Raw genomic sequence first — 26428 nt, 5'->3', positions numbered from 1 at the left:
TCGAACTGAGGTACATCCTGCAGTCGAAAAGCTTCGTGAACGTCTAACCTCGTGGGTGACTGTGGTACATTTTCGAAAAAGGACTATACTATACATCAGAAATTATGGAAACCAATTTGAAAATTAATTTAATTCAAATAATAAAGGACTAACAGTAAAAAAGCTAACTAAATTGAATACAATAAATGTGACCATGGGAAAAATGTAGCTGGAAAAATGTTGCTTTACCCACTCCGTTTCATTCCTGCACTTTTCACCATTTCACACAAAATTGTTTTGCTTTGGAATAAAAAACTGATTATATCATCAGAAAGCTTAGTGAATAAAGAAGTTTTTGTGAAATTTGCTGCCCTCCAGGCCTAAAAATAATTATCTAAATAGGAGATCAAAGTTTTCGTAATTTGCAAATTTTGCCTCCTGAGATAAGTTTCAACTTTTATTACTCTATCTGTTTTCGAGTTTCAGGATAAAATAGGAACTATTGCAAGAGCAAACTTATTGCTCTTTTCAATATTATTTGTCATTTTCTTGCGGGACTACCGGTTTGGAAGATACAATCAATAATATGAGTGAAACTGCTGTTTCTCTGGAAAAAACAAAAATCTTAATTTTCTCTGCCATTTTTGCAAATTGGACTTAAGTTTATATGGACTTTTTTGTTGCATTTGAGGTGTAGTATCGGCTATAAAAATTTGTCACACGAGTAGTGAATCACCCTGTATAATAATTTGCTAGCTTTACTTACTTGATTATTCACAATCAAGTATTGTTCACGTATATTAATTATTAAAAATATTGCCGAAAAATCTAAATTGAAAAAATTTAAATATTACGAGTAAACACATAAAAATTGTAAAAAAATTCATTTTCGAATGAACCAAAGCTGCCAGCTTTTTCTAGTTTTGTATAAAAGTTTTATATAAAAATTCGAACAAAAGAAGATAATAACGCTGTATACCTGGGGACTGGATTACCCAATCCAGATGTACGAGACATTACAAGTAATTTCATGATGGATGTTAAAGATGGTTGAAATTGCGTAATTTTACAAAAATATTTTATTCGAGGGGAAGAAATAATTTTTCTTCTTATCGTGTTCAAGACATGTATTTCTATCATAGATCATCTCAGTTGAATCCGAATTAGATGACCATTTGCATAAGATACAATTCTCTTGTAAAAAATCTGCTTTCTTTCTCATCTTAACACTACCATTATATGCGTATTTACTTTCGCAAATATAAATACTGGTTTAACACCAATATCGATTTGTATAATACACTAACTGTATAAAAAAGAGTGAACCTTCTCTTCTTGGCTTACTCTACGTTTACATTATACGTTTCCAAATTTCACAACTGGTTCACACTCCATGATAGATTCATATTCGCGCATAGATTCATAAAAATGCATGGAAGGAAAATTGCAAGGGATTATCAATTGAGAAAACCCCATGAAACTTTGTTTTATAAGTTTTATTTCTTTTAATCATTCGAATTTCAAAGCGTCAAAAAGATAACTGCCCTTTTCTGGGTCTGCTGCACGCTTTTCGAGCTTCCTTCGGCATTGTTGGCGCCCTAGCAACCAAAGGGGGGAGGAGAAAGGGAAAGAGAGGGTGACAACTGACAAAAATCTTGCCAACCATACGCGATGGTGCGTTTTCTTGTCTCACCGATCCTTACATGCAAAAAGATGCATACGATTGATACGCATTCCAGTGCATTGTGGCGGCCCCCAACACTCGTCACTAGAAGGACATCGACACTTACAGTTTTCCGAAAGTTCGCATTTCCTTCTCTATTTCAATATATACAACTTCTGACCTGTCCCTAATATCCCAGCGTCTAAAGCAGAGCGTGCTAAGTAGCCGCACTGATGAGTCCACTAGCAGGCCCGGGACGAAACGTTCTTCCCCCTCTTTTTCTTCCTTCTCTTCTCTTTCATCCTCAGCAAAACCGAAGCAACGCGCTTCAGCATTATTCAGCGTGTAGAGCAATATAGACCGGTCATGAATTAACCCTTAGAGCTTGGAATACTCCTGGCCGAAGCGGTTCGTAGGGACGGAGCGCGACTATTGCTCACCATCGCTGGGGACGGAATACTTATTTGCCACACTGAAGTGATTATTCATGGCGCAAACAGTAATAAATTATAGTGATTCTTTTGCAGAAGGTTAAATAATTAAAGACTGTTATTTTTTAGCATTAACATTATGTATTATAAACATTAACAATTTAAAACACTAAATTTTACAATCAACTAAAAAACTTAATTTGATATTTACAACAGGAATTAATAATTTTGAATTGTAATTGGTTAGAGAGTGGGACGTAATATGGGATTTCCGTTTCGGAAATTTTTGTGACCCTAATATTGCCCAACCGCTACCTAAGGAAGGCAAATTACTAACGAGTGCCCCTGTATTAATTTTACACGAAAATGACTGCATATTGGTTGCAAAAATCGACAAACGCATATACGCGCCCTTAGTCCAGGCCGATGACTTAGAGAAAACACATAAATGCGGCCTTAGGCTACACGGATGACTTTCGCCAAACGCATATATGCGTCCACAGAGCTTTAAGGGTTAACTCGTGTTTTCGTTGCCAAGCGTTGATGACCACCCACGAGTAAACTCGTAATAAGCTTTTTTCCCCATCTTTATTGTTTTCACGGCGCACTGTTGGAAATCTTGTAGTGTAATTATTTGGTCTGCGTACCTCGAGTTGTGTCTCGCTTATAAGACCGGCCAAGACCCGATATATTTGCAAGACTTGTGGTGTACCATTACACGTAGGTGATTGTTATACTTTTTATCATATGAAAAAGAAATATTAAGAGTTGAATAATAAATAAAATTTATTAAAGTTTATTTATATTGTTTTACTTCCACACCCGCTTTCAAAACAACAGCCGTGCACATGAGGTAAATTTTCAGAAAATTTCTCGGTCAGCAATGTGTTAAACACGTCGGTTAAGCTACTGCACAGAGCAACGTTTCTCGAACGTTTTTCGCCCCGCCATAGAAAGTACTAGATAGAGATAATGGATATTGTATCGAGTGGAACTATTGGTCGATTGACAAGATTTTATCAACTTTAGCTATTGATCGTTTCCTGGCTTATCTCGTGTTTATAATCGATATGAACAGATTTTAAGCGAGCTTTGGATAGACAGAACATTTTACTCGTGCACACTTGCATATGAGCCGTTGTTCTTGAAAGTTCACTTTTTTCTCTATTTTATCGTAAGCTTTATTTAAATGAGAATTAATAAACATTTCTGTTTTTTTATGACATTGTAAAATATGATATAAAATATATGCACAATATTTATGTTTTCCACCCATTAGAAGTAATAGAATCGATTTACAAGTAACAGGTTATGTCATTTATATGTATATTATTAAGCTGTAACGTATGAAATGTTCGATTTCAATTCATCAATACTATAAATTCTGTTTTAACAAAAGTCATTATAATTTTTGGACGTATTTCATACGTAACTGTGAAGTCAGACCTAGTTTTGTCAGATTCAACCTTCACTTCTTTCATTTGTTTATTTAACCTCATAGATTTACGATGTGTTTTCCAACACCAGCATAATTTTTGTGTACTTTTCTTATACGAGTAGGAAGGTGATAAGAACACATCAAATGTTGCTCGAAACATTAACGTAGCATTTAGTAATACACTCGATGAATATTATGGTTCGTCGATGGTATACAAAAGTTCGAAATGGTAGATGAAAGTCTTGAAAGTGAATCTCGTAAAGAAGCAGAGCAGAACATTATCGACGAGCAGTTGAGTTTTCAGTTGAAGAAAATCCATGAGAAACGGTAAGGGAATTTTCTCGCGTGGTCGATGTACCTGTTAAGACACTCTAACGTCACTTAAATTTGATTGATAAAAAAATAAATTAGATAAGTGTGTTCCACATGAATTGAACGATAGACAAAAGTTTCACCGTTTCAGAAAATACACCATTCGTTACCGATTCGAAATCGTAGCGAACCGTGTTTGGATCGCATTATCAAGTCACTTTCTAACAGAAAAAAACCATCAAGAATCAAGCGAACGTTGAATACATCATTAAAGAATTTTTTAATACTAGAACGTCGGATTTTTAGAAGAATGGAATGAAATGGAATGGAACATTAGAAACTTGTTAATTAAAAATATTGTTTATCAAAGAAGTTGTACTAATTTAAAGTTAATCTTTAAATTAATTTAAAGTTAATCCTAAAAATCGGATATTTCGTGTGTTACGATCTAATAATATACAATACAGTCTAATAATATACAATAGTGTCATAACTTGTCGCTTTAGAACACGACAAATTCGTTAATCACAGTTAAGGCTGGGTTGTTTACCAAGTTCCAGTCGTCGCACCCTAAAGCAACTGGTTACTTCACAACTATGTACACATGTATAGAATCATTTATTACTGTCTCGTATGTGTAGTTGTGCACAGTTATGTTTTAAATTTGTCTAAACCTCATTATAAACAAATAACGAGTCGCATACGACTTCACTTCATTTTTTTGCAAATATTTGAAAAACTAAAACCAAGCAGCAGTTACTGTATAGGAAAGGATTCTTCAAAATGTTAACTCCCACAACGTATTCAAAAGACTTAAAAAAAAAATCAAAAGTGTCGTTCGTTTATTAAATAATTAAGTCATTTTATATGGTCCGTTTGCTAATTAGAAATTAGTAGATTTTTATTAAAAATTCACATCATATCCAGTTATATAGTACGAGAAAGGTATAATAATCCATAAAATCGCACTGCATTTTGAAATGTTGAAAATTATGGTATTCAGAATTGCATACATGTTCGAAAGATTTTATAACTTGTCAGAAATAATCGTGTTATAAATAATAATAATTTATTTGTTATTCTAGTAAGTAAAGTTTGCAGGCGGGTAATAGTATAATCATAGAAAATATTACATTATCCGACGTTTTATCAAATATTTGTTATAATTAGTAGTTGTCAGTTAACATACGAAATTGCTAGCCCTTTTTTGCAGATATTTACATGCTTAATTTTGTAATTTAGCAAAATAGCCAGAATAAGTTACTTTTTGTATAAAAATCATTTATGTTTAACGCATATCGTACAATTTCATTGCCAACTAAAAATCAGTGTATATAATATAATATGTCTACGTAATGTACGTTCGATTAGATGTATCCTTCATACTTTTTCGTATCTCTTACTCATTGCATAAGTTTTACGTCAGTAACCTAAATTTTAATCAATAATCTAATATGAATAATAAATTAAATCAAAGCCACATTTAAATAACTTAAAACATACTTATTGTATGCCTGTCCGATTTCGTAAAATTCAAACTAATAAATAAAGTATTTTAATTAGTGATAATACAGGATATTAATTTGTATCTTTTTTTACCTTTAATATAGGTTATCCACAAAAAAAGACGTTGGTAGATCATTATGAAGTTTCTGCGCGATCAATTTTCAATCATTATCTTCCTTTTACTTTTCGCTGGATACCAGACAGCAAATCACATAGGCGAAAATGAAGGTACGTAGAGAAATCAAAGTTCATTTCGTATTTTTTTATTTTTGCATTACAGAATTTATTAATTTATTTACATTCCTGCGGGCGTAATTTATTTATTTGCACATTAAATTACACTCTCTCTTTATTAGTTTTTATAAGACTCAAATTATGTACTCGTCAGATCACGTGTTTTACACTAGAGTAGAAATATCAATGTACTGCCAGCCGTATAAGTAAGGTATTAGGGTACGTGGAGAACATTTTTAATGAACATTTATTATATAATTTAGATTGTTGTTATTAACTAGCATTTATTAGCGAATTCTATTGTGTATATGTATTTAACATTATATTTTTGCATTATTGAATTGCAATCGAATACCATTATTTGAATGCTTTACAGAATTAACCGTGTTTCTTTATTTTAACAGTTTTGTCAATTTTATAAAAATCGTATTGTGCTTTAGTAAGTGCTTTTTTTATTCTTTAAACTTATTGGAATATTTTGTTTTACGTATCTACGTATGTATAAACCTATGCGCAATCGTTTTACTTTAATCACCTCTTGCTTCAGTTTTAGTTTAGATTAAATAAATATGATTTTTTAATCTCCATTTCTTTTTTCCTGCGCCATGTTCCTTCTAAAGTATATTTAATATTATACAGGAGCATACACACAAAATGACGAAAGGGAACCTTCCCTTGAAGACTATCGTTTACCAAAAACCATCATTCCTACTCACTACGAAATAATGCTCAGTCCAAAACTAGAGCAGTCTAACTTCAGCGGAATTGTACATATCAAAGCATATGTAGCAAAACCGACCGACAGAATAACGCTACATTGGGGAAAAATAGAGAAAGTTAAGGCAACCGTCACGTCTGATGCACAGCAGCTAATCATCAAGGACTATGCGTATAACAATAAAACGGAGAAATACGCAATCATACTTGAAAAAGTTCTTAACGTAGGAACAAACGTTACGATCAGTATTAATTATAACGGAACGCTTCGAGACGACATGATTGGATTCTACAAGAGCTCTTACGTTGATTCTAATGGCAAAATTAGGTAAGATTTTAGCGTGTTTCGGTGCGTAAATTAAATTGCATCGTAAAGTACAATGGAAAAAGTATCTCCAAAATTTATCTCTACCAAAAGTTAAATTACTCGCTGCATTTGATACAATTGTTTTAAAATTGTCGATTTTTATTATATTTTTAGTTTCGTTATTAGAGTAATAATTATGGAATCTGATAATTATTGAAAATAGTTGTAAGTATAATATCGTCGTAAACTTTTTCTGCTCATAGTTATTCTTACAAGTATAGTAAATAATTTCGCTTACTAACACTATTCTCTATTATTTAGTCACGTAACCTTCATTTTATTCGAATCGTCCATATTTTTAAAACCACTAAATTCAAAATGATATTTTCATTTCGTAAGATCGTAAAAATTACTTTAGAAAGATGATATTCTTGTTGCTAGGGAGTAATAAATTAACATAGAGCGTACAAAGTGAAACAGTTAAGAGTAGATTTGAAATATATCTGGTTTCTTTCAATGTGATACGATAATATCTTGAAAGAAGGAAACATTCTAGGAAACCAGAATAGAGCCTTTTATGTCCAAACATCCATTATTAGGGAATATCTTAATATCTGAAGGTTATATTATCCAAACACTGTTAGCCGAACAGAGTGTCTTGTAATCTATAAATATATCAACAAATGGTTAATTTTTTCAATTTTCAATCCACATATAACAATTATATAACAATATTCCTTTACTTAAACATATATATCTCTCTATTGGTTCGAATATATTATAGAAAGCTGTACTGCGTTTGATTCAAACTAACAAATTCAAAGTAATATTTTTCAAAATTTTCTCATTGTTCTGTAGAACTAAATATTGTAGGTGAAGCATAAAATATAAAACAATATTTATATATTTGAAATTCTTTTTACAAAAATCGATGACGAAGTTTAAGTATATGTCTACGGTATTCGCATTTTGAACTTAAATATAAATAACAAACGTTCGTATTTACGTACGTGAAATACGAGAAATAAAGAATTGATATTTAAAAAAGAGTGAATTTCTTCTTTAAAAATTATATTTTTTTCAAATGGTGCAGGCAACTACTTTCTACGCAATTCCAAACAACGCACGCAAGGCATGCCTTTCCCTGCTTCGACGAGCCGAGTTTTAAGGCATCGTTCATTGTCAGACTTTTCAGATCGGCAGAATATGCTTCTCTCAGTAACATGCCATTGAATAAAACCGTTAAATCGTAAGTATGACAGTAAAAATGTGTAATATTAAGATTAATATATATTTAATAACATAATACTATACTTAAATGCTACACTTCATGATTAGTAATTACATATAATATAAACTATGTAAATAATAATGATGTAGGTGGTTCTCAATTTGTTTAATACATTAATAATATCATTGTTCGATTGACTAATAGCTAAATTTATATGTTTCATTCTTGTTACATTTAATTAGTTGAAAATATTGTCATATAAAATAGTAACTTCAAGTCAATTGTATCTACAAAAAGTACTGATTGGTTTTTAGCATTTTTAAATTCAATTCAATATACAAATTTTTACAACTGCATATAATTTCCACCTGTTTACGTAAATGTTATTCGCATAAAATACTCCATGTATGAGGAACACTCTGCATAAACCAGTGGATAAATATACAATGTACATGTTACGATAAATGTGATTAATCCGATGGTTTTGCATAATCGCCGGTTAATATACATAATCACCATTAAATTTGGCAAATGTAATAAATTATTGAATACATATCAAATTAACTGGCTAGTTTATATAATTCCCAACTCGTACAATTGCGAATATGATAAAAGTTCATAACTTTATAACCTAAAGTAGGATATAGAAAATATACTAAGTTCTTGGTTGGAAAGCAATCAGACTAGTAAATGGTTTGAAGGGTTGCTCTTTTCTAATTACGCTAATTCTAAATTACTAAACTTGAAATATTCGATCATTTGTAGTAATAACAGTAACCGTTATTTGGTCAAATGTATTTTTTTCTTTAAAATATTGATTTAGTTTGTTTTGTTATCTGTTTTGTATAAGTCTTAATAACAAAATTATTTTCATTCGATAAGAGATGTCTGTCTCTTCAGACTACATCCATGTGACTTAAAATAACCATTTATCAAATTTTCCATTGTAAATTATAAAATATTGTTACTCGCAGTCTCTCGCGTCATACTGTTCAACGAAAACTATCAACTACTCAAAAAACTACGCTGTATAAATATTCAATAATTTATCACGTTTACCAAATTTAGTAGTGATTATATGTAATAACCGGTAATTATATATAATCAATAGTTTATTACATTTACCGTGACGTATACAATATGTATGCATGATAGTGTACAGAACAGTGACGGATTTCTATAATAGACTACCTAGGCTATAGCCTACGACGACAAATTTTTGAATTCAGGAATTCCACGGTCACTAAAAACAGATATCAATTTCGTCGTATTTCTTATTCCTCTTTTCCAACAAAACCAATTTCAATAAACGTTTGCATAACTTTCATATTCCTTATTTTATTACCTATTTTTAGTTTTGTAAGACATATAATACAGGCGGTGATTTAGTTCAGCCTTAGGCGACACATTTGTAAATCTGCCACTGGTATACATAGAATGTCCATAACATGTAACTTGCACTATTACAGAAACGATATGTACTGGGATGAATTCCACCAGAGCATACCTATGTCTACTTACTTGGTAGCCTTCATAATCTCAGACTTCCATTCCATCAAAGTGGAAAACTTTAGGGTTTGGGCAAGACCGAACGCCATCGATCAGACCCGCTACGCTCTCGACATCGGGACACAGGGTCTCAAACATCTCTCGAAACGGTTCAATCAGAATTACCAAATTCCGAAAATGGACATGGTGGCCGTACCTGATTTTTCAGCCGGCGCAATGGAGAATTGGGGCCTTATCACTTATCGAGAGTCGAGGTTGTTATACGCGGAAGGACTCACGTCCGACGTCGCGAAACAGAGCATCGCCTCGGTGATCGTGCACGAACTGACGCACATGTGGTTTGGAAATATGATTACCCCCGAATGGTGGAGCTACTTGTGGCTAAGCGAAGCGTTTGCCAGATACTTCCAATACTTCGGCACTGCGCAAGTAATTACCAATTACCAATTGTTTATTCTCATATAACCAACAGATTCTATAAATTACTGCCATTCTGATAGAAATTTCTTTTAGAGCAGAGTTGGCAACTTTATTTTGTCGAAACGAAAAATTATACGTTTTAAGTGGTGCAAGTCCATTTTATATCATATGTATTTGAATGGTTTGAAAAGTATTGGTATATGTTAATACGCTTATTTCATGTTTTTTAAATATTAAATTGATTTAAGTTTATAATGTGATTGTTTTTAAAGTATTAGTTGCAAGTTTATTCTTTTGATGACCTCAAATGAACTTACACCACTTTCAAAGTAATTACATTTGTCGTTTCATTAACTACGCCAATTTATATTGATTCAATGATGAAAGTTTTCAAGAATTTCTTTTGAGAACTGTTTACAGATAAAAAGCTCATAGCAAGTTGCATTCACTATTATCATTAACTAACTTTTTGTCAAAAATGGACTTAAATCACTTTCAAAGAAAACGGCTCAAATATTAATGGTTTTCGTTAGGTACAGTATATGAAATTCGTTTCGTAGATTGAAACTACATGGAACATGGAAGAGCAGTTCGTTGTTGAACAACATCAAACGGCTTATGCAGCCGATGGGGTCGAAACTTCTGAACCAATGACCAGGGACGTTTCCAATGCATCGCAAGTCAGTCGAGTAGGAGACACTATCACGTACAATAAAGGTGCGAGTATCGTTCGAATGATGAATCTAATATTTGGATCCGAGGTGTTCGACGCTGGACTACAAAATTATTTGAACAAGTAAGAATTAATTCAAACACTTTCTAATTTTGGTAAATCTCGCAACTTTGTTGTAAAGTATACACGCTCGTCTAGAAGTATTAGGGTACTTTCTTTAATTGTAAAAGATATTCTAATAAAGTTATGACACGAGCCATTAATTTCACTAAATGTTATACATTTTCTGTTGAACTTTGTTGTATACAATTATACAAAATTCAAACGAAAGTTTATTACAAATCTTCGGTTAATATCTTAATACTTTTTACTTAGGATACAAAATTGAAATGTAATTGGAATAAGGCTGTTACCGAATTAATAAAAATGAATCTTACATCCTACAAATACGAAATCAAAGACCGTACAGTTATTAGAATTAGTTATGATTGCATACTTATGTTTCGTTTCTGACAATACCGAGTCGTTTAATTTAGAAAAATCAAAGTTTACTTTGCAACGATGCTGAGAGAGAAAGAGTAAATTCCTTCATTCAAAAACACATATATCTTTCTTTTGGTTCAAATACACTTCGTTGTATTTAATTGAAAGTCATGAGTACTCTATCAAGGTTTTTTTTAATAATCAAAGTTAGCTGTACAAAATCATTTTAGGGAGGTAAAATTTACTTTGTTATGACACGCAAACTATAAAAGGCAGACAAAAATTATATTGTTCCCTTTTCATATTTGTCTAGTAAATTTATTTACCATTTAATTGTACTGAACCATCAACATTGGCATGACCATTTGATGGTATCCAATATTTCAAGTAACAATGGCAATATATAATTGGTGGTGAAATATACTTAATGTATATTGCCAGCAAAATAGAGTCAAGGGCTTACGATCCTACTAAACGATAAAACTGAATTTCAAAAATGTCCAGCATATATGAATAATATTGTGATAATAGTTCTATCTAAACACGCATAGCCGAATCATACATTTTAAGTAAAATTGAATACATTAAAAATTAGCAAATTCAATTTATAGTTACAAAAATTGCATGGTCAAAACCACAGAAAAGCGCAGAAATAGTTTCACTTTCTTATCGAATACTAACATAATAATTTATGCATTGATCGCAGTACCGTAGAAAGAGTAGCGCGGCCAGAGAATCTTTGGATAGAGCTTCAAAGTGAAATTAACCGTAACGGGCAGAAGTTGGGTGCCTCTGTAAAAGATATCATGACCACATGGACGGAACAAGCTGGATTCCCCGTCTTAAGCGTTTCCATTAAAAATAATCTGGCCACGTTAAAACAAGAGCGTTTTCTCTTGAGGAATTTGAAATCGACGCCTACGAAGTTAACGTGGTGGATACCCCTCACCTGGACCACGAAAGCCAATCCAGACTTTGATAGACTGAATGTGCAGCATTGGATGAGCAAAGAACTCGACACGATTGATCTAGGAAAACCATCAGGATGGGTGATATTTAATATCCAATCCTCTGGTGAGTATTTACTTCATTTCATATTTCATATTTTGATCACTAATTTTCTGCTTGGAAAGATAAGATGTTCTAACCGTGATATGAAATGAACGATTGCATTCATCGTGTTTATGATATTAAGTTCTTAGAATGCAATTAAAGTAAATATACGTGTTGACAATATGCGTCTTTCTTAACTCATGTATTGGCAACACAAACTTTCTCGATAGTAAACGGATGTTTTTTTTCAAATAAGACATATCGTCTATCGATATGAAATTTAAAAAAACAAGAAGGAACGAAGTAAGAGATAGTGTATTCCAAAATCAAAGTATTTGCTTTGAGTGTTTATTCATTTTTGTGATATTGGTAATACATTTTCGATAGCATGTATAGAATGCTACTTATACAGATGTTACTAATCCATCTTCACAGTAATTTAACACTTTTAATACTACAGATTTTTAAATATACTTAGAGATAAACTGGCGGTGATTTTAAATACTCGTTTTTCTTTTTTTTTTAATGTGTATATAAATACATGTATTTTTCATGGTTGTATAGAAAATTAGTGTTACATCGGTTGATAATTGGCTGACTTTCAATTTTAATTGGAAGATGAAAACCGGACGTCGAAAACCGCGTGATTCGAAAAGATTTTATCAGCGTGTACGTCAGAATTGGTCGCTGACCACTTCCAACTTGAAGTTCTGCGTATGCATAATTGACACGAGCATAATCTATTGCGGTAGTACGGATCTCTCTTTATAAATATCTCAAAAGCTAAAAGAGTTCCATGATTACGCGTATAAAAGAAATTGTTTACAATGTACATTTCTTCAACATATTGAAAAATGATCAAAATCAAAGATATCGTCTATTTTTCATATAGTTACCAAGCATTTTTATTATCCACATTTTACTTCGTTGTTGAAGTCGAAAAAATTTCCAAAAAATTGTAGAATATTTTCCTCTTTTCAAAACCACGAATGTTGGTTTCGCGAATGGTTTGAAGTTACAGTCGGACTAGAATGGTAAACTTATTACAGGAAATGTTGAGCATATCAACCAATAGTGACGAACAATTCAGTAGTTCGAGTTGGTCCTCTCGTTGAGTAGTACACCATCATCTATGTAGAACAACTTTTAAATTGGGAATTTGGAAGATCGCATAATACGAAATTCTTTTTAAATTTACAAGTTTACAAATTTTTCTGTTTAAATTTACAAATTCTTATAATTTTAATTAGTATTTTAGTAAACGGTTAATATTTTTATTTCATTCTCTGTAGCTTGCTAGCGATATTGATATCAGTAGTCATCGTACTATTAAAAATAATATTCAAACTAAAAATTACAGATACTCGTAAAGATTTTATATTTGTATTATTAGTAATTTCTCTAATAATGTAATCACATTGCCAATTACAAGATATCTGCTGGTAAGCATCTATGTAGCAAACTGCCAACTTACAAGATATGTCTCAGTAAGCGTCTATGTACCAAAACTGCCAACTTACGGTATATCTCGAACTTTGCATTACAAGTTTAAATTTGTTACGATTCATCACGGAATAAGTATAAACTTAATAAATAAAATCTTGGCGCCCACTGCAAAACGATCTAATTTGTCTGACTGTGAATGGGTTAACAACTTTCGACTATTGACGCTACATACAGACATACAATTAAGTAGATACATACGCGAAGATTGGTGTAACATATTTTGATCGATCTGTTTTGAAGGACATACGATTATTATCATTCATAAACTATTAGTATACTCATGTGTGAGATATGATTCGAGTGTTTAGCGACAAAAAGTAATCGTATCAAATTACGTATCGTTCGTGTCAATTACTCGAAACTTCGAATCTCGAACAGATACATTTTTTTCCATTTACTACATCGTTATCCATGTTTGCAATTCTTGTCCATATTGTACTATTAATTTTTCATCAACTCTTATTGTGACAAGTGAAAAATATTTTTTTTTTTTCAATAAAACGTTTCGATGTCACCTTGAATTTTTTTTAATGTTAACACCTTGTTTTTTATTAGAATTTTTGCTGAAGGTCAGTATATTTAACTTAAGTTAGGATTTATTTATATATTATAATTAAATTTAGATTTGTTTCTTTTGCTATTTTTGCTTTTTAAAATGTTGAATGTTACACTTGCGAAAAAGATACATAAAACATATTAGTACGGCCACGGTTACAAAGTTTTCAATTTAAAAGACGTACTAATACATCATCGGTCGGCAAGGTGTTAATATTTTTGAGTTCACGAAATTATAGCCGATGTCAGCACAATTTCAGCGGCCACAGTGCGCTGCTGAGATGATTTTAACATGACTTTAAAATGCTTAAATAAAAAATTGCTCGATGTCCACTATAATTATATATTAAAAACAAAACTAGAAGTAATAAGGTTCGATTAGACTAATAACTTTTATTAAATTAATAAATTCGTTAAATGAATAAATCATTTTAGAAATGGAACGATAGGAATGAATACAAAGTAAGATGGTACTATTGTTTGCAAATTTTCATTTTAATTTGTAATTTCAAGAACATCCCAGGTCATACTGTGATAAATCGTAATTCTGTGAAGTAACAAATTTATTGGTATATGAAAAAAGTCTTTGAACATCTTTAATATATGCATAAAAATCTCTGCCAGGTCTAACGCCTGTTATTTTTGGAAATATTTTTTGCTATCACATCAACGGACATCAGTGGACATTTCCCTTGATGTTTTACTACTTAACATCGGTTGTACATTTTAAAACAAAATGAGAAAGTTTTACCATTTTAACAAATTTTTTAAATTAAAAATGGTGATCATAAACGCTGGGGATTAATAGTGTAAATATCTAGATCGTAACTTATGGCAACGAAAAGTAATCACGATACCAGAACCGAAAAGGTTGTTCACCCTCGATCGAAGGTTCCTCGCCATCGATTTGAGCAATAATAATAATACTCTTAAAGTGTCGACCAATTTTTTTACTCGAGGAAAAATAGTTGCGAGAAATGCCAAAGCTCGAGAATTGCGGCAAGGAAAAGATATGAACGTTCGTTTACAAGTCAAACTGATTACTAGAAAATAGTTTGTTTAATATATTATCGTTTTGAGAAAGAAATCATTACTCTTCAACTTGAGATCATTTTTTGTAGGTTTCTATCGAGTGAATTACGATAACGCTTCCTGGTACCGTATCTTCGAAACTTTAAACAGCGACAACTATAAAGATGTCCACGTTCTGAATAGAGCAGCCCTGGTCGACGACCTATTGAATTTGGCAAGGGCTGGTTTACTTTCATATGAAACCACCTTGGATGGTTTGCTGTATCTTATGAGGGAGGATAATTATTTGCCATTCAAGAGTCTATTCTCAGGACTCACGTATCTCGACCAACGATTATCTGGGAACGACGAATACTACAAAGAATTTAAGGTTTGTCAAACAGTAGCATGATCGTATCAACTAGAAGTTTTGTTACATTTCGACAGTTTTGTTTCGACATAAATTGCAATCTAGTATAACCGTCTTCTCCTCTATAAGTTTATTACTATGAAAATACGCAGATTTGCCTTTGCTACAGTACAAATCAGGAATAAATAAATAAATATGATTTCATTTATCGAATAAATCCCGTAATGCATTAATTCTTTACCAGTTTCTCTTTTCTGTCATATTGTGCTCATAAATAAGCACATTTTTGTCAAGCAATTTTGTATTTAAACCAATTATATAAATTCAAATCAGCAGTTGAAACTGTAAAAAAAAACTGTCCAGGGGTTAATATTATCTACCCTATATCCTCACGCGCATTTTTCCAATAATTTAATTTATTTTAATTTATAAAAGAATTTATTCAATAGCTGAAGTATCGATAGCTAACATTCTGTTTTACTTTGCTTTTATCACAACGACATTAGCTGCAAAACAGAGTAGAAAAGTTTATACGGAGCGTCTGACGTATTCTTTGGACTAAAAATAATGCAACAATAGTATTATGTTATTCTCCACATAATCGGGTACGAGCAATTCATGTTGAAATAAAAGGACGGATAGTTACTTAAACTTATAAATTAGCGCGATACAAATCACTATACACACACTTGTAACGTATTGCGCGATACAAATCAGTATACACACACTTTGTAATGTATGTCTCTCATTTTACAATATGCGTATATGTATAAATGTAACTTGAATGAAAATTTTTTATAAAATATTGAACATAAATTTACTGCACATACGTATACCATTAATTGTGCGTAACTATATTATAGTCGCTTAGAGTAATTGAACAAGTAATCATACACGGTTGGGCTTTGATTGTTTTTGACAATATTTTATTTAAGCAATTCCAAAACGGTACATCATTTGAATTTTTGTTTTATATATTAGTACAATAGTAGTAAGTTTAGCATGATGTTGCTTTGTAAACCATGTTTTTAGCAGTCCATAGTTCGTATCGGGTACCTTATTCAGTCATCGTACGTTCACCTTATACAGTCATCGCAGTTAATTGTACGTTAATAACTAACTACTAATCGTTACAGAAATTTGTTCTCATCCTCATCGATAACATATATCAGAAGATTGGATACACGGATAATTCTAGAGACGACAGATTGACGGTATTGCTGAGGAACGAATTAAACAAATGGGCTTGCAATTATGGCCACGACGATTGCGTGAAGATCTTCACTAACATATTTCAGCAATGGAGGCAGCATAACGTAACGTAAGAGAATAATCGCAACTCTTTATTACATATGTACAGTGGGTCTCAACTGCGGAAAATTATCCAGTTTCTATATTTCTAACAATGCGTATACAATCTTTATGATATAAATCATGAATGATAATTAGATAATTTTGCAAAAAAAATAGGAAAAGAAAAGAAGTAATTTAAAATCCTTTAAAGTTCAATTCTTATTTCTCCTTAAGAATTAATATTTATTAATTAATAATTTGTAATTAATTGGTGGTAATTCTCGATCTTTTTAAAGTTATTATTTTTTTATTAGAAAACAGCGTAACAGTAATAACCTTCTAATGACGTTGAACATCAAGACTGTGATATAGTAACACAGTATCAGCATAACACGTGAAACTTCATTGCTTATATTACAAATTTTTAAATGCACTCGTTCGCAACTTGTATGATAATTAGAGATGCACTTTTTACGTATTACTAATTACGGTATTACTTGCAATTCCGATGAGAAATACGGAACGAAACAACTCTCGAAACTTCGAAATGCTTCTTCTTTCGACCACGGCTAACCGAGTAAAGCAAATTCGGGCCGCGGGATACTGACGTCGTTGCTTCTTTTTCTATTGCCTCGACGCGGACTTGGCCAGAAAGGGCCACGGGAATTACGTAATAACGCAACGAGCGACCGTTGATTACCACACGCTTAGCGACACAAAATGCAAGAAAGAAGATGCAATAGGAAATGGAACGCTTTAGCGTATAAGTACTCACGCTCTCTTCTCCAGGCTGTCCTGAATTTTGGTCCTTTCTCTCTCTTCCTCCTCCTCTCCTCTCTCTCTCTCTCTCTCTCTCTCTCTCTCTCTCTCTCTCTCACTCACTCACTCACTCACTTTTTCTTTTCACAAAATCGCTCGTTTATACAATTCGACTGATCGCTCGTTAGTTCACTCGCTGATTGTTTTGCCTGCGGTCCTCGGGCTTCCTGGATCCTCCTCGGGACTCCTAGGTGGGGTAGGCTGTACGTTTTCGGTATTGTTCGGGGCATCGATCGGTGGATTTCGTCAATCCCTTCTTCCCGCCACTCCGGATGTCTATGGGGAGTCCTCCTGAACCTTTGAATTGCGGCCCATTTTTCGCGCCGCGCTCCATGACTTACATGCAGGGCCGCTGGACTTGTAAACCTCTTTTTAGGGGCTAAGAGGGGGTCGAGGTCCCTCTCGCACCCTATAGGGCATCTCCTCCATCGTTGTGGACGGCAGACAACGGTCAGAGTTATCGCAGGTCTTATCTTGGTATTCATCTGGTTTTGGGGCGTCTTCTTAGTTAATAATGCTCCAGACTCCTCGACCGTCGAGCCCTTCGCGCCACCTTAACGCACAGCCACTCCCGGTAGGGACGTGCTGTCTTCTAGTCCTTTGGAGGGACATCTTCTTCGGCAGCGACTCCTTTTCGTTCCTACTGATTGTGTGGTATGGGGACTGGGGAGGGGGAAGTGACTCTAAAAGGATTTACCTTACACAATTCACGGACTATCGCTACCACGACTATCGTTATCGCTCTCCGCGCGCGGGTGGTGATCGGCGAGTTAAGAGGGGGTCAAGGTTTTGTGATGTCACCACAGCATATATACTATACAATTTAATTGGTACAACATCAATAGAATACTAAAAAGATCGTAAATTTGTCATTATATGCTTTTCAATTGATTTGAAAATAAATCTAAATTTTTCTACACTCATCCATTCTATCTGATATGTAACATTAATTAATTACAAATAACTAGAATCTCGCTACATAAAATGCTTAACTCTGCTTGATTATTATAAATATGTATTATATATTGTAGAATTGCGCCAAACCAGCATCCCGTGGCGTATTGTATGGGTGTGAAGCACGGTACCAAGGAAGACTGGGAATTCTTATGGAATGAGTATTACAATTCAAATTCTGCCACCCAACAAATAGTCATACTACAAGCTCTTGGTTGTACAGAGGACGCTGCTCTTTTGGAAAAGTAAAAATTTTGCATTCTTTCGGCCCCTTGTTATAGGTGCTTGCAAAGGATGATCCCAAATCCGGAGATGTTAAAAATTATAAAATTTTCAAGAACTTTTTAGTGTCTAAAATCGCTTTAAGGAGTGAAATTGACCATCGAAAATTGAGCCATTGTTTAATCTCCCATTATGGCTCGCAAACTATAAGAAACACAAAAGTTATTACTTTTTAGAAGAATTATCGTCTGGCAAAACACATAAATATTTTTCTTTTTGTGATTAAAAGTTATAAACAAAAATATCAATAATCTTTTTTTACAAATCGATAGAGCTATCGAATTGCTTTCTTCCTAAATAAACGTTGAACTTGCTATTTTTTTTAACACTTTCACTTACATCGAAGATAAAAAGATGTATGACTTGTTTCTTTATTTTCATAACAAAGCTATATTTGTTAGGAAGAAAAAACAATCATTGTGCCTTTTTATATGCGGAAAAACAAATTTATACAAAATTTTAATCATACAAACGCTAAATAAATGTTTTACCAAACAAAGTGCTCTTATAAAAAGGAAAAACTTTTGTAAACGTTTACTACATTTCTTACAGTTTATAATTTATATATAATTTAAGATCGAAAAATAGCTAAATCTTCAACGATTGAGTTTACACTATCAAAGTGACTTTAAGCAATAAATGGATTGCATAACTACATATACAAGCATTACATACCCCCAAAACTATATCATTTTTTGAATTTCCGGGTTTAGGACCTCTCCTTGTTAAAACGCTACATAGTGTAAATAATTTTCACCATAACATTTTTACAGATACCTGTTATACGCGCTCAAGAGTTTCGAAGTAAGTAGGATTCGAATGCAAGACAATTCAGCTGTTTTCTCCGCTGTTTCCGGCTCTGGCATCACTGGTGCAAAGTTTGTGCTGGATTTCGTCGCAAACCATCTCGCTGAAATGGTAGAATTGTACGTTTCTAAATCTTAAAAGCTGTATGCTATTTTACTTTATCGTTCATAGTTTCGGTGGTCATTCGTAACTATATTACCTACAAGTGATTTGAGAGTCGCATGATTAGGTTCACAAGTACACAAAAAGAAACTTAAGAAATGTCCGTTTAGCTTCATGTATGTGTACAATCAGAAATTTTGGAAAAAGGAACAGTTTACTTGGAATGACCTCAGAAATTATCCTTTAAACGTGATTTGTGGACCCTCATGCAGCCTGTATACATATATATGTATAGTAAAGAGCACTGGAGTAGATCCAGATACTCCGACACGTTACATATAAATGCTGACAATGATTTGTATAAACACAGAAAGCTAATATTGCCAAATAATGAATGCCATGTTTGACAGTAAACTGTATGCCTCTTGTCTGATTGAAATCTCCAGCATTAACGTTTCTGAACTTAAGTGCATGCTAATTTCTCACGTATATTAGACTTCTAAGTCATCTTTTTCCAAAGATTAATCTAAGTATGATTGTATCTAGGATGCTTTAATAATAATACTTGAAACTTCATTCATAAATACCGTGGATAGCTTATTCAGTAGCTTTGCAAAAGTAGCTTTAAATGAACTGCAATAATGTCCATTGCTACGTACCCTTTTACTTTACATTATTATGTTCGCAATTTATCAATTTATCGAATGAAACTGTACAAAACGAGGCGCTGTGTTTCGACCGAACTAAAAAATTTATATACAAGTATTTAGTGTTTGTAAATTTAATAGAATTAATAAAAAATTATCATTTCATTCCAGTTACAACGGAACAGGCTCAATTTCCAGCATTCTGTCGTCAGCTTCTCAACGTTTCTCTACACAAACGTTGATGGATAAATTTGAAAAGTTGATCGACAAGCATAAAGTGGAGTTTGCAAGTGCCTTGGTTTCACTGAGGAATTCCCTGGAGATTGGAAAATACGAATTGAACTGGTCGACGAAGTACGCGAAACAAATTATATCGTGGATAATAAAGTTCAACGAGAAACATGGCAACAACAACAGTATAAAGGAGAACGATACTTCGGAGTACCGTCTACCTGAGGATATAACTCCAAAGTCGTACTCCATTCGCGTAGCTACCAATGTGAGCGAATTGGATAATTTTACATTCACAGGAATGGTGAAGATTAACGCAGTTGTCGCGACCACAACCAAGAGTATCACTTTACATTCGGCGAACTTGGTCAACAATAACATTTCCGTCCTCGTAGGAAACACAAAAATTCCTATTTCGAAGATAGATATTAATGAAACGTACGACTTCCTAATCATTGAACTCAACCAAGAATTACAACCGAATCAAAATTTAACCATAACGATAGAATTCACCGGATACCTGAACGAAGAGATGCGTGGATTTTACAGAAGTTCCTACATTGACAGTTTTGGCCAAACAAGGTGAACAAACTCGAAAAATTATTATACAGTATTACGTACAAGGTTTTTGTTTCGATTCACATGTGAACATTAAATTTTTAGTAATATCGATTCATTCGCGAAAATAAATTTTTTTTTATCTAATTTATTTGTATTTTACTCGTTTAGCAATTTTACATCGTATTACCTGTAATATTTACCTGTAATAGTGTTAGAGAAATTTATGAAGCAAAATAACAAACTATAATTACTTTAATAGAGTTGATTTCATAAAGAATGTACGCTAATTAGACGTGCAGAATTTGAAGAACAAAAAAAGGTATTTAGATATATATAAGCTATATAGAAACATTTTATTTGTTTTATAGATGGCTGGCTACCACGCATATGGAACCAGTTGGTGCAAGAAAAATGTTTCCCTGTTTCGATGAGCCAGCAATGAAAGCAAAATTTACCATGACCGCCGTGTTACCTCTTAATTACAGCGCAATCAGTAACATGCCAATCAAAACACAAGAAGACGAGTGAGTAATCGAATTATTCTCTATATAGAACATCTCGCGATTTAAAGTAAAACTAGGAAACAAATAATTTCTTATACAAAAGAATAAGTCTATGTTGTAAAATAAATTATTTTGTTTCACATCTTTCTTTGGAAAAATTGAAATACTTTTCTGAAATATTTATTTCGATCATTCAATTCAAGTAACTCCTCGCCACATTTTTGCTATATTGATACAGTTTTATCAGCTTAATTTTGTTAATTTCTTATTAAATCGTTAGAAAAAATTTGACAGAACGTTCATTGAATTTTTATGTTAAAACACGATATACATATATAACACTGACGTAAATACAAACAGAATAAAGATAGTAAAATATATACATGGTATACTTTTTCAAAAGAAATTTATTTTGTTATATAAAAAGATAAATTTTGATCATATTATAGTAGTATCGTAAATACAGTGTATGTAAAAACAAATTGACTTGCTGAAATATAGCTTTTTGTACAGATTTTTCTTTTATAGAGATCCCCTTAAATTCTTAAAACATATATACTATATCTAGAACAAGTTTTGTTGAAATGAAAGTTTAGTATGTGCGTTTGAAGTTTTTAGGTAAACCTTTTCTTATAAATACATATAGTTCTTTACAAGGCCACATTCATACAAAACTAATAATTAATACATGAAAATATTTGCATTAATCTCAGCAGAGTTGATTTCTTTTTACATTTTGTAATCATTCACACTGAGAATCACATCTAAAAAAGTTTGATGCATACATTCCTAGGTAATAAAAGATTTAGTGAAGAATCTGAAACGTTTCGCTTAATTTCAATAAATTTCTTTAAAGACGTGAAAATCACTAATCCGATATTCGAAACCGATTACAGTAACGAACGGAGAACTATCGTTTTCCAAGAGACGCCTACAATGTCCACGTACTTGGTGGTTCTAGTGGTTTCCGATTTCATTCGTGTGAACGAAGATACTTATAGCGTGTGGGCAAGGAAAAATGCGATCAACGACGGCAAATACGCTCTGTCCGTTATGAAACCGCTCGTAAACTTTTACGAGAAAACGTTGAACATACCTTACCAACTACCTAAACTGGATATGGTCGCCTTGCCTGATTTTGTGTCAGGTGCAATGGAAAATTGGGGTTTGTTAACGTACAAGGAAAGAAACGTTTTGTACGATTCGGCGCTATCGACTACCGCATCGAAACAGAGTATAATCAACGTAATATCGCACGAAATCACTCATCAGTGGTTTGGAAATCTTGTCAGCCCACGGTGGTGGAAGTATTTATGGCTGAACGAAGGCTTCGCGAGATATTTCCAATACTTTGGAACTGACAGCGTAAGTATTCTAGCGACACCTTGCAAACATTCTATTTTCCACTTCATCGGGTTTCTAGTAAACTAAAGCGAAACAAAACCACTTATTGAAACCAAAATCTAATAGATAGAACAAGATTGGTCCCTGGAAGCCCAATTTGTTGTGGAACAACTACACTCGGCTCTTGAGTCAGACAGCGCGGCATCTACCCATGCTATGACACACGATGTCTACAGTCCAACAGAGATCAGGGGGATATTCGATTCGATATCCTACGCCAAAGCTGCTAGCGTAATCAGAATGATGAAGAAAGTATACGGTTCCGATGTATTTTACAAAGCCCTTCAAAATTACCTTAAGAAGAGGTAAGTCTTGTAGTTAAATGAAATTAAAACCAAAGTTGTGCGGTAGCTTCGATAGAAACTTTCCAGACAACATAGCGTCAACATGGTACCCTAGCACTGTGCTGCTGCTGCGGACAAGTGTCAGCACTTTCGTAGCTATCTGTATTCGCACTTGTCAATGACGCGTGTTCCCCCAGTAACATTGTAAGAGGCGACATCGTTGTTTAATTGATTACAATTTCAGGCAATACGACGTAGCTGAACCGACAGATCTCTTTGACGCTTTCAAAGAACAGATCAGCAACGAGCAATTAAGGAACTCTGTTCACGAAATCATGGACAGTTGGACCGTACAGCCTGGCTATCCTGTTGTTAATGTAGCTATACGAGGCAACAGTTTGGAGTTGAGCCAAAAAAGATTCTTATTAAATTCGCAAGACAGATCAACATGTATTTGGCACATCCCAATCACTTGGACAAATCTGAATAATCCAAATTTCGAAAATATCACTGTAAATTACTGGTTCAACAAATCCCGTAGCACCGTTCAGTTGCCCAGCGACCATTTGTATCTGATAAACTTACAGCAATCCGGTAAGTTTCTCTAAAGAAATACAGAATTTAAGAAGCAATTCAGAAAGAAATCCTATTACAAATCGTATTAGATTCCAAAACTGAAAATTTCTCACAAAAAATATCATTTCACAAATCAAAATTGCGTCTGAGAGATTGCGCAAACAATTTTCCACATGAATTGCATGGAATTTTCAAATTGTTAATAAATATTTGTCATTTTCCGATTAACATAATTATCACTATTACAGATCATTAATCCGACAATAACAAACAAATTGTTTTTAGGCTTCTATCGCGTAAACTATGATACTCAAACCTGGGAAAGAATAATCGCTTTCCTGAAAAGCGATCGGTACGAGTTAATACACGAGATCAATCGTGCGGCTCTCATCGACGATTTGTTAAATCTTGGGAAAGCAGGGCAGGTTGATTACTCTATCGTTCTAAGTGCGACACAGTATTTGAAAAACGAAACTAATTACATCCCATGGCGCGCGTTTTTCAACGGCTTGACCTATCTACAGAAACAATTCGAAGAAAGAGAAGGATACGCCGCGTTTGTGGTGCGTATCGCAATATGTAATTTGATAAGTCACGTTTGCGAAATGTAATATTCACGCGTACGAGTGAGTTACCGTACCACGATAACCAAGTATCCATCGCTTCTATTGCAGCGATACATAAAGTCGCTTCTAACGCCGTTGTACAGTAAGCTTGGATTCGACGAGAATCAGAACGACGATCACGTAACGAAACTGTTCAAATCGCATATTCGTAAGTGGGCTTGCAAGTTCGACATAGCAGACTGCAGATCCAATGCTCTATCCTATTTCAATTCCTGGAACAACAGTAATAAAGCGTTAGTACTAATTACCATATTATGTATTATCCATTAGTGATTGTTGAAGGCAGAAAATTCTTTCAATTGGATTGCCTAGACTAACGGTTCTTAAACTTTAATCCTTGTTGGGCTGAACAAATTTCGTGACACAAATATCCTTAAAACAATTCGAACACTTAGATCTGTTGCTACGCTATAAAAATGGATTTTACTGCTAAATTGCTAAATCTTAGTAAAAATTAAACGATTCTAATTCTCTTATAACATAAAGAAACATGTGACGACACAGAAGGTCTACAGTAACTTCATTACAAGTGGATTAATTCTTTCATAATATAACAACAACGTGTACATATTAGACAATATAAAAACCAATTGTAGTCATATTATAAACGAAATATGGTCCAATCGATATCTACGATCATTTGTTGCAAAAATTAATCCAAGAAGTATTTCTATTTTAAAAACATTCAATTTCTGAATAATGAAGCATTGCAGTGCTTTAAAAATTGATTAATAGATATCTGTGCAGAAACACACACTAAACACTATGCATCATCGTACTGGTTATACATTTTCTTTTCACTTATGCAATCACTGTTATCATCCATATTCTACATCAATTATCAAATGTTTTGTTATTGATCTCATTTACAGATTGCCACCAAATATTCACAGCGTGTCATACTGTATGGCTGTCGAGCAATACAGTGGTGGAACGTGGAACGATACAGTCTGGAGACGATTATGGGATCTTTATTCCCAGTCAAATTTCGCCGCGGAAAAGTCTATAATTCTTCAATCTCTCGCGTGTACTACTGAAAAACATCTTCTTGAGGAGTAAGTTACTCGTGCGATTTTGTCTATATATTATATATAATAGAAAGCCAATTTAAATATTCTGATGTTCAATTTTTTAGATTTTCAAACGTGAAGATATACTTTGAACATTTTTGCCTATTGCAGTAATTTAGTTTCAGATACATTAGTAGATGATTTCTTATTTGTTCTGATTTCTTTTCTATGCTATTCTCTACATTGCCAATTTTTATGACCTTAAATATGCTTGCAATATCGTACTGCTCGCCGTCCTATTGAATTATTATTCAACTTATACTTATTTCACGTTAGATTTATATGGGATAAGAATGAAATTTTCATCTGAGTTGAAATTAAATTGAAAGTTAATATAACCTAATTGAAATCAAATAAAACATTTACAAATTGAAATTTTTGAATATAAAGTAATATTAATCACTAATAAATCTAACTCAGATTTAAGAGGCATCTAATTTACATCCAAATTAAGCAAACTAAAAGTTGTTTAAAATATCGAATCTTGGCAAATATTTTATTCTATATGACTATTTATCAAGTAATTAACTCCATTCAGCTACAATCTTTTAGTAAATAAACCGATTCCGTAGATTTGTTAGACCTGATTTACTTGAAATTTAATAAGTGAAATTTAATTTCGAATTCAATTATTTGAAATAAGGATTTCGCCTTTAGGAAACCTACGTGGATGAGGTTGTATAATAATTGTTCGGAATAACAAAACAAATAATTTATTTTAACAGATAACAAACTTAAACTCTATACTTGCTCTAACTCTAGAGGCTATACCATTCAATTCTTAACTAAAACGTCCTTAACCTTCGAAGACGAAGAGAAAGTTTGTAGTGAAACATATCTTTTCATGAAACTGTCCATCTCTCTTTAAAAA

General features: G+C 33.0%; 1 protein-coding gene across 1 annotated transcript in view; it reads left to right on the top strand.

Annotated features, from left to right (window-relative positions):
- The first annotated feature begins 5439 nt into the window (after positions 1 to 5439).
- LOC143431402 (putative aminopeptidase-2) overlaps positions 5440 to 26428 on the top strand; it is a 30304-nt gene continuing 9315 nt past the window's right edge. Inside the window, exons 1-18 of the mRNA XM_076908113.1 lie at positions 5440 to 5557; positions 6203 to 6608; positions 7681 to 7836; positions 9288 to 9756; positions 10308 to 10543; positions 11610 to 11977; positions 15139 to 15419; positions 16535 to 16719; positions 18542 to 18709; positions 19520 to 19672; positions 20474 to 21115; positions 21463 to 21618; positions 22494 to 22962; positions 23068 to 23306; positions 23530 to 23879; positions 24147 to 24424; positions 24536 to 24720; positions 25360 to 25542. Coding sequence (XP_076764228.1) covers positions 5467 to 5557; positions 6203 to 6608; positions 7681 to 7836; positions 9288 to 9756; positions 10308 to 10543; positions 11610 to 11977; positions 15139 to 15419; positions 16535 to 16719; positions 18542 to 18709; positions 19520 to 19672; positions 20474 to 21115; positions 21463 to 21618; positions 22494 to 22962; positions 23068 to 23306; positions 23530 to 23879; positions 24147 to 24424; positions 24536 to 24720; positions 25360 to 25542 — 5015 coding nt within the window. The 5' untranslated portion in view covers positions 5440 to 5466. The remainder of the gene's footprint in view (positions 5558 to 6202; positions 6609 to 7680; positions 7837 to 9287; positions 9757 to 10307; positions 10544 to 11609; positions 11978 to 15138; positions 15420 to 16534; positions 16720 to 18541; positions 18710 to 19519; positions 19673 to 20473; positions 21116 to 21462; positions 21619 to 22493; positions 22963 to 23067; positions 23307 to 23529; positions 23880 to 24146; positions 24425 to 24535; positions 24721 to 25359; positions 25543 to 26428) is intronic.

Source organism: Xylocopa sonorina, chromosome 17 (assembly GCF_050948175.1).
Source record: "Xylocopa sonorina isolate GNS202 chromosome 17, iyXylSono1_principal, whole genome shotgun sequence".
Taxonomy (NCBI): domain Eukaryota; kingdom Metazoa; phylum Arthropoda; class Insecta; order Hymenoptera; family Apidae; genus Xylocopa; species Xylocopa sonorina.
This window is presented reverse-complemented; position numbering and strand designations above follow the sequence as displayed.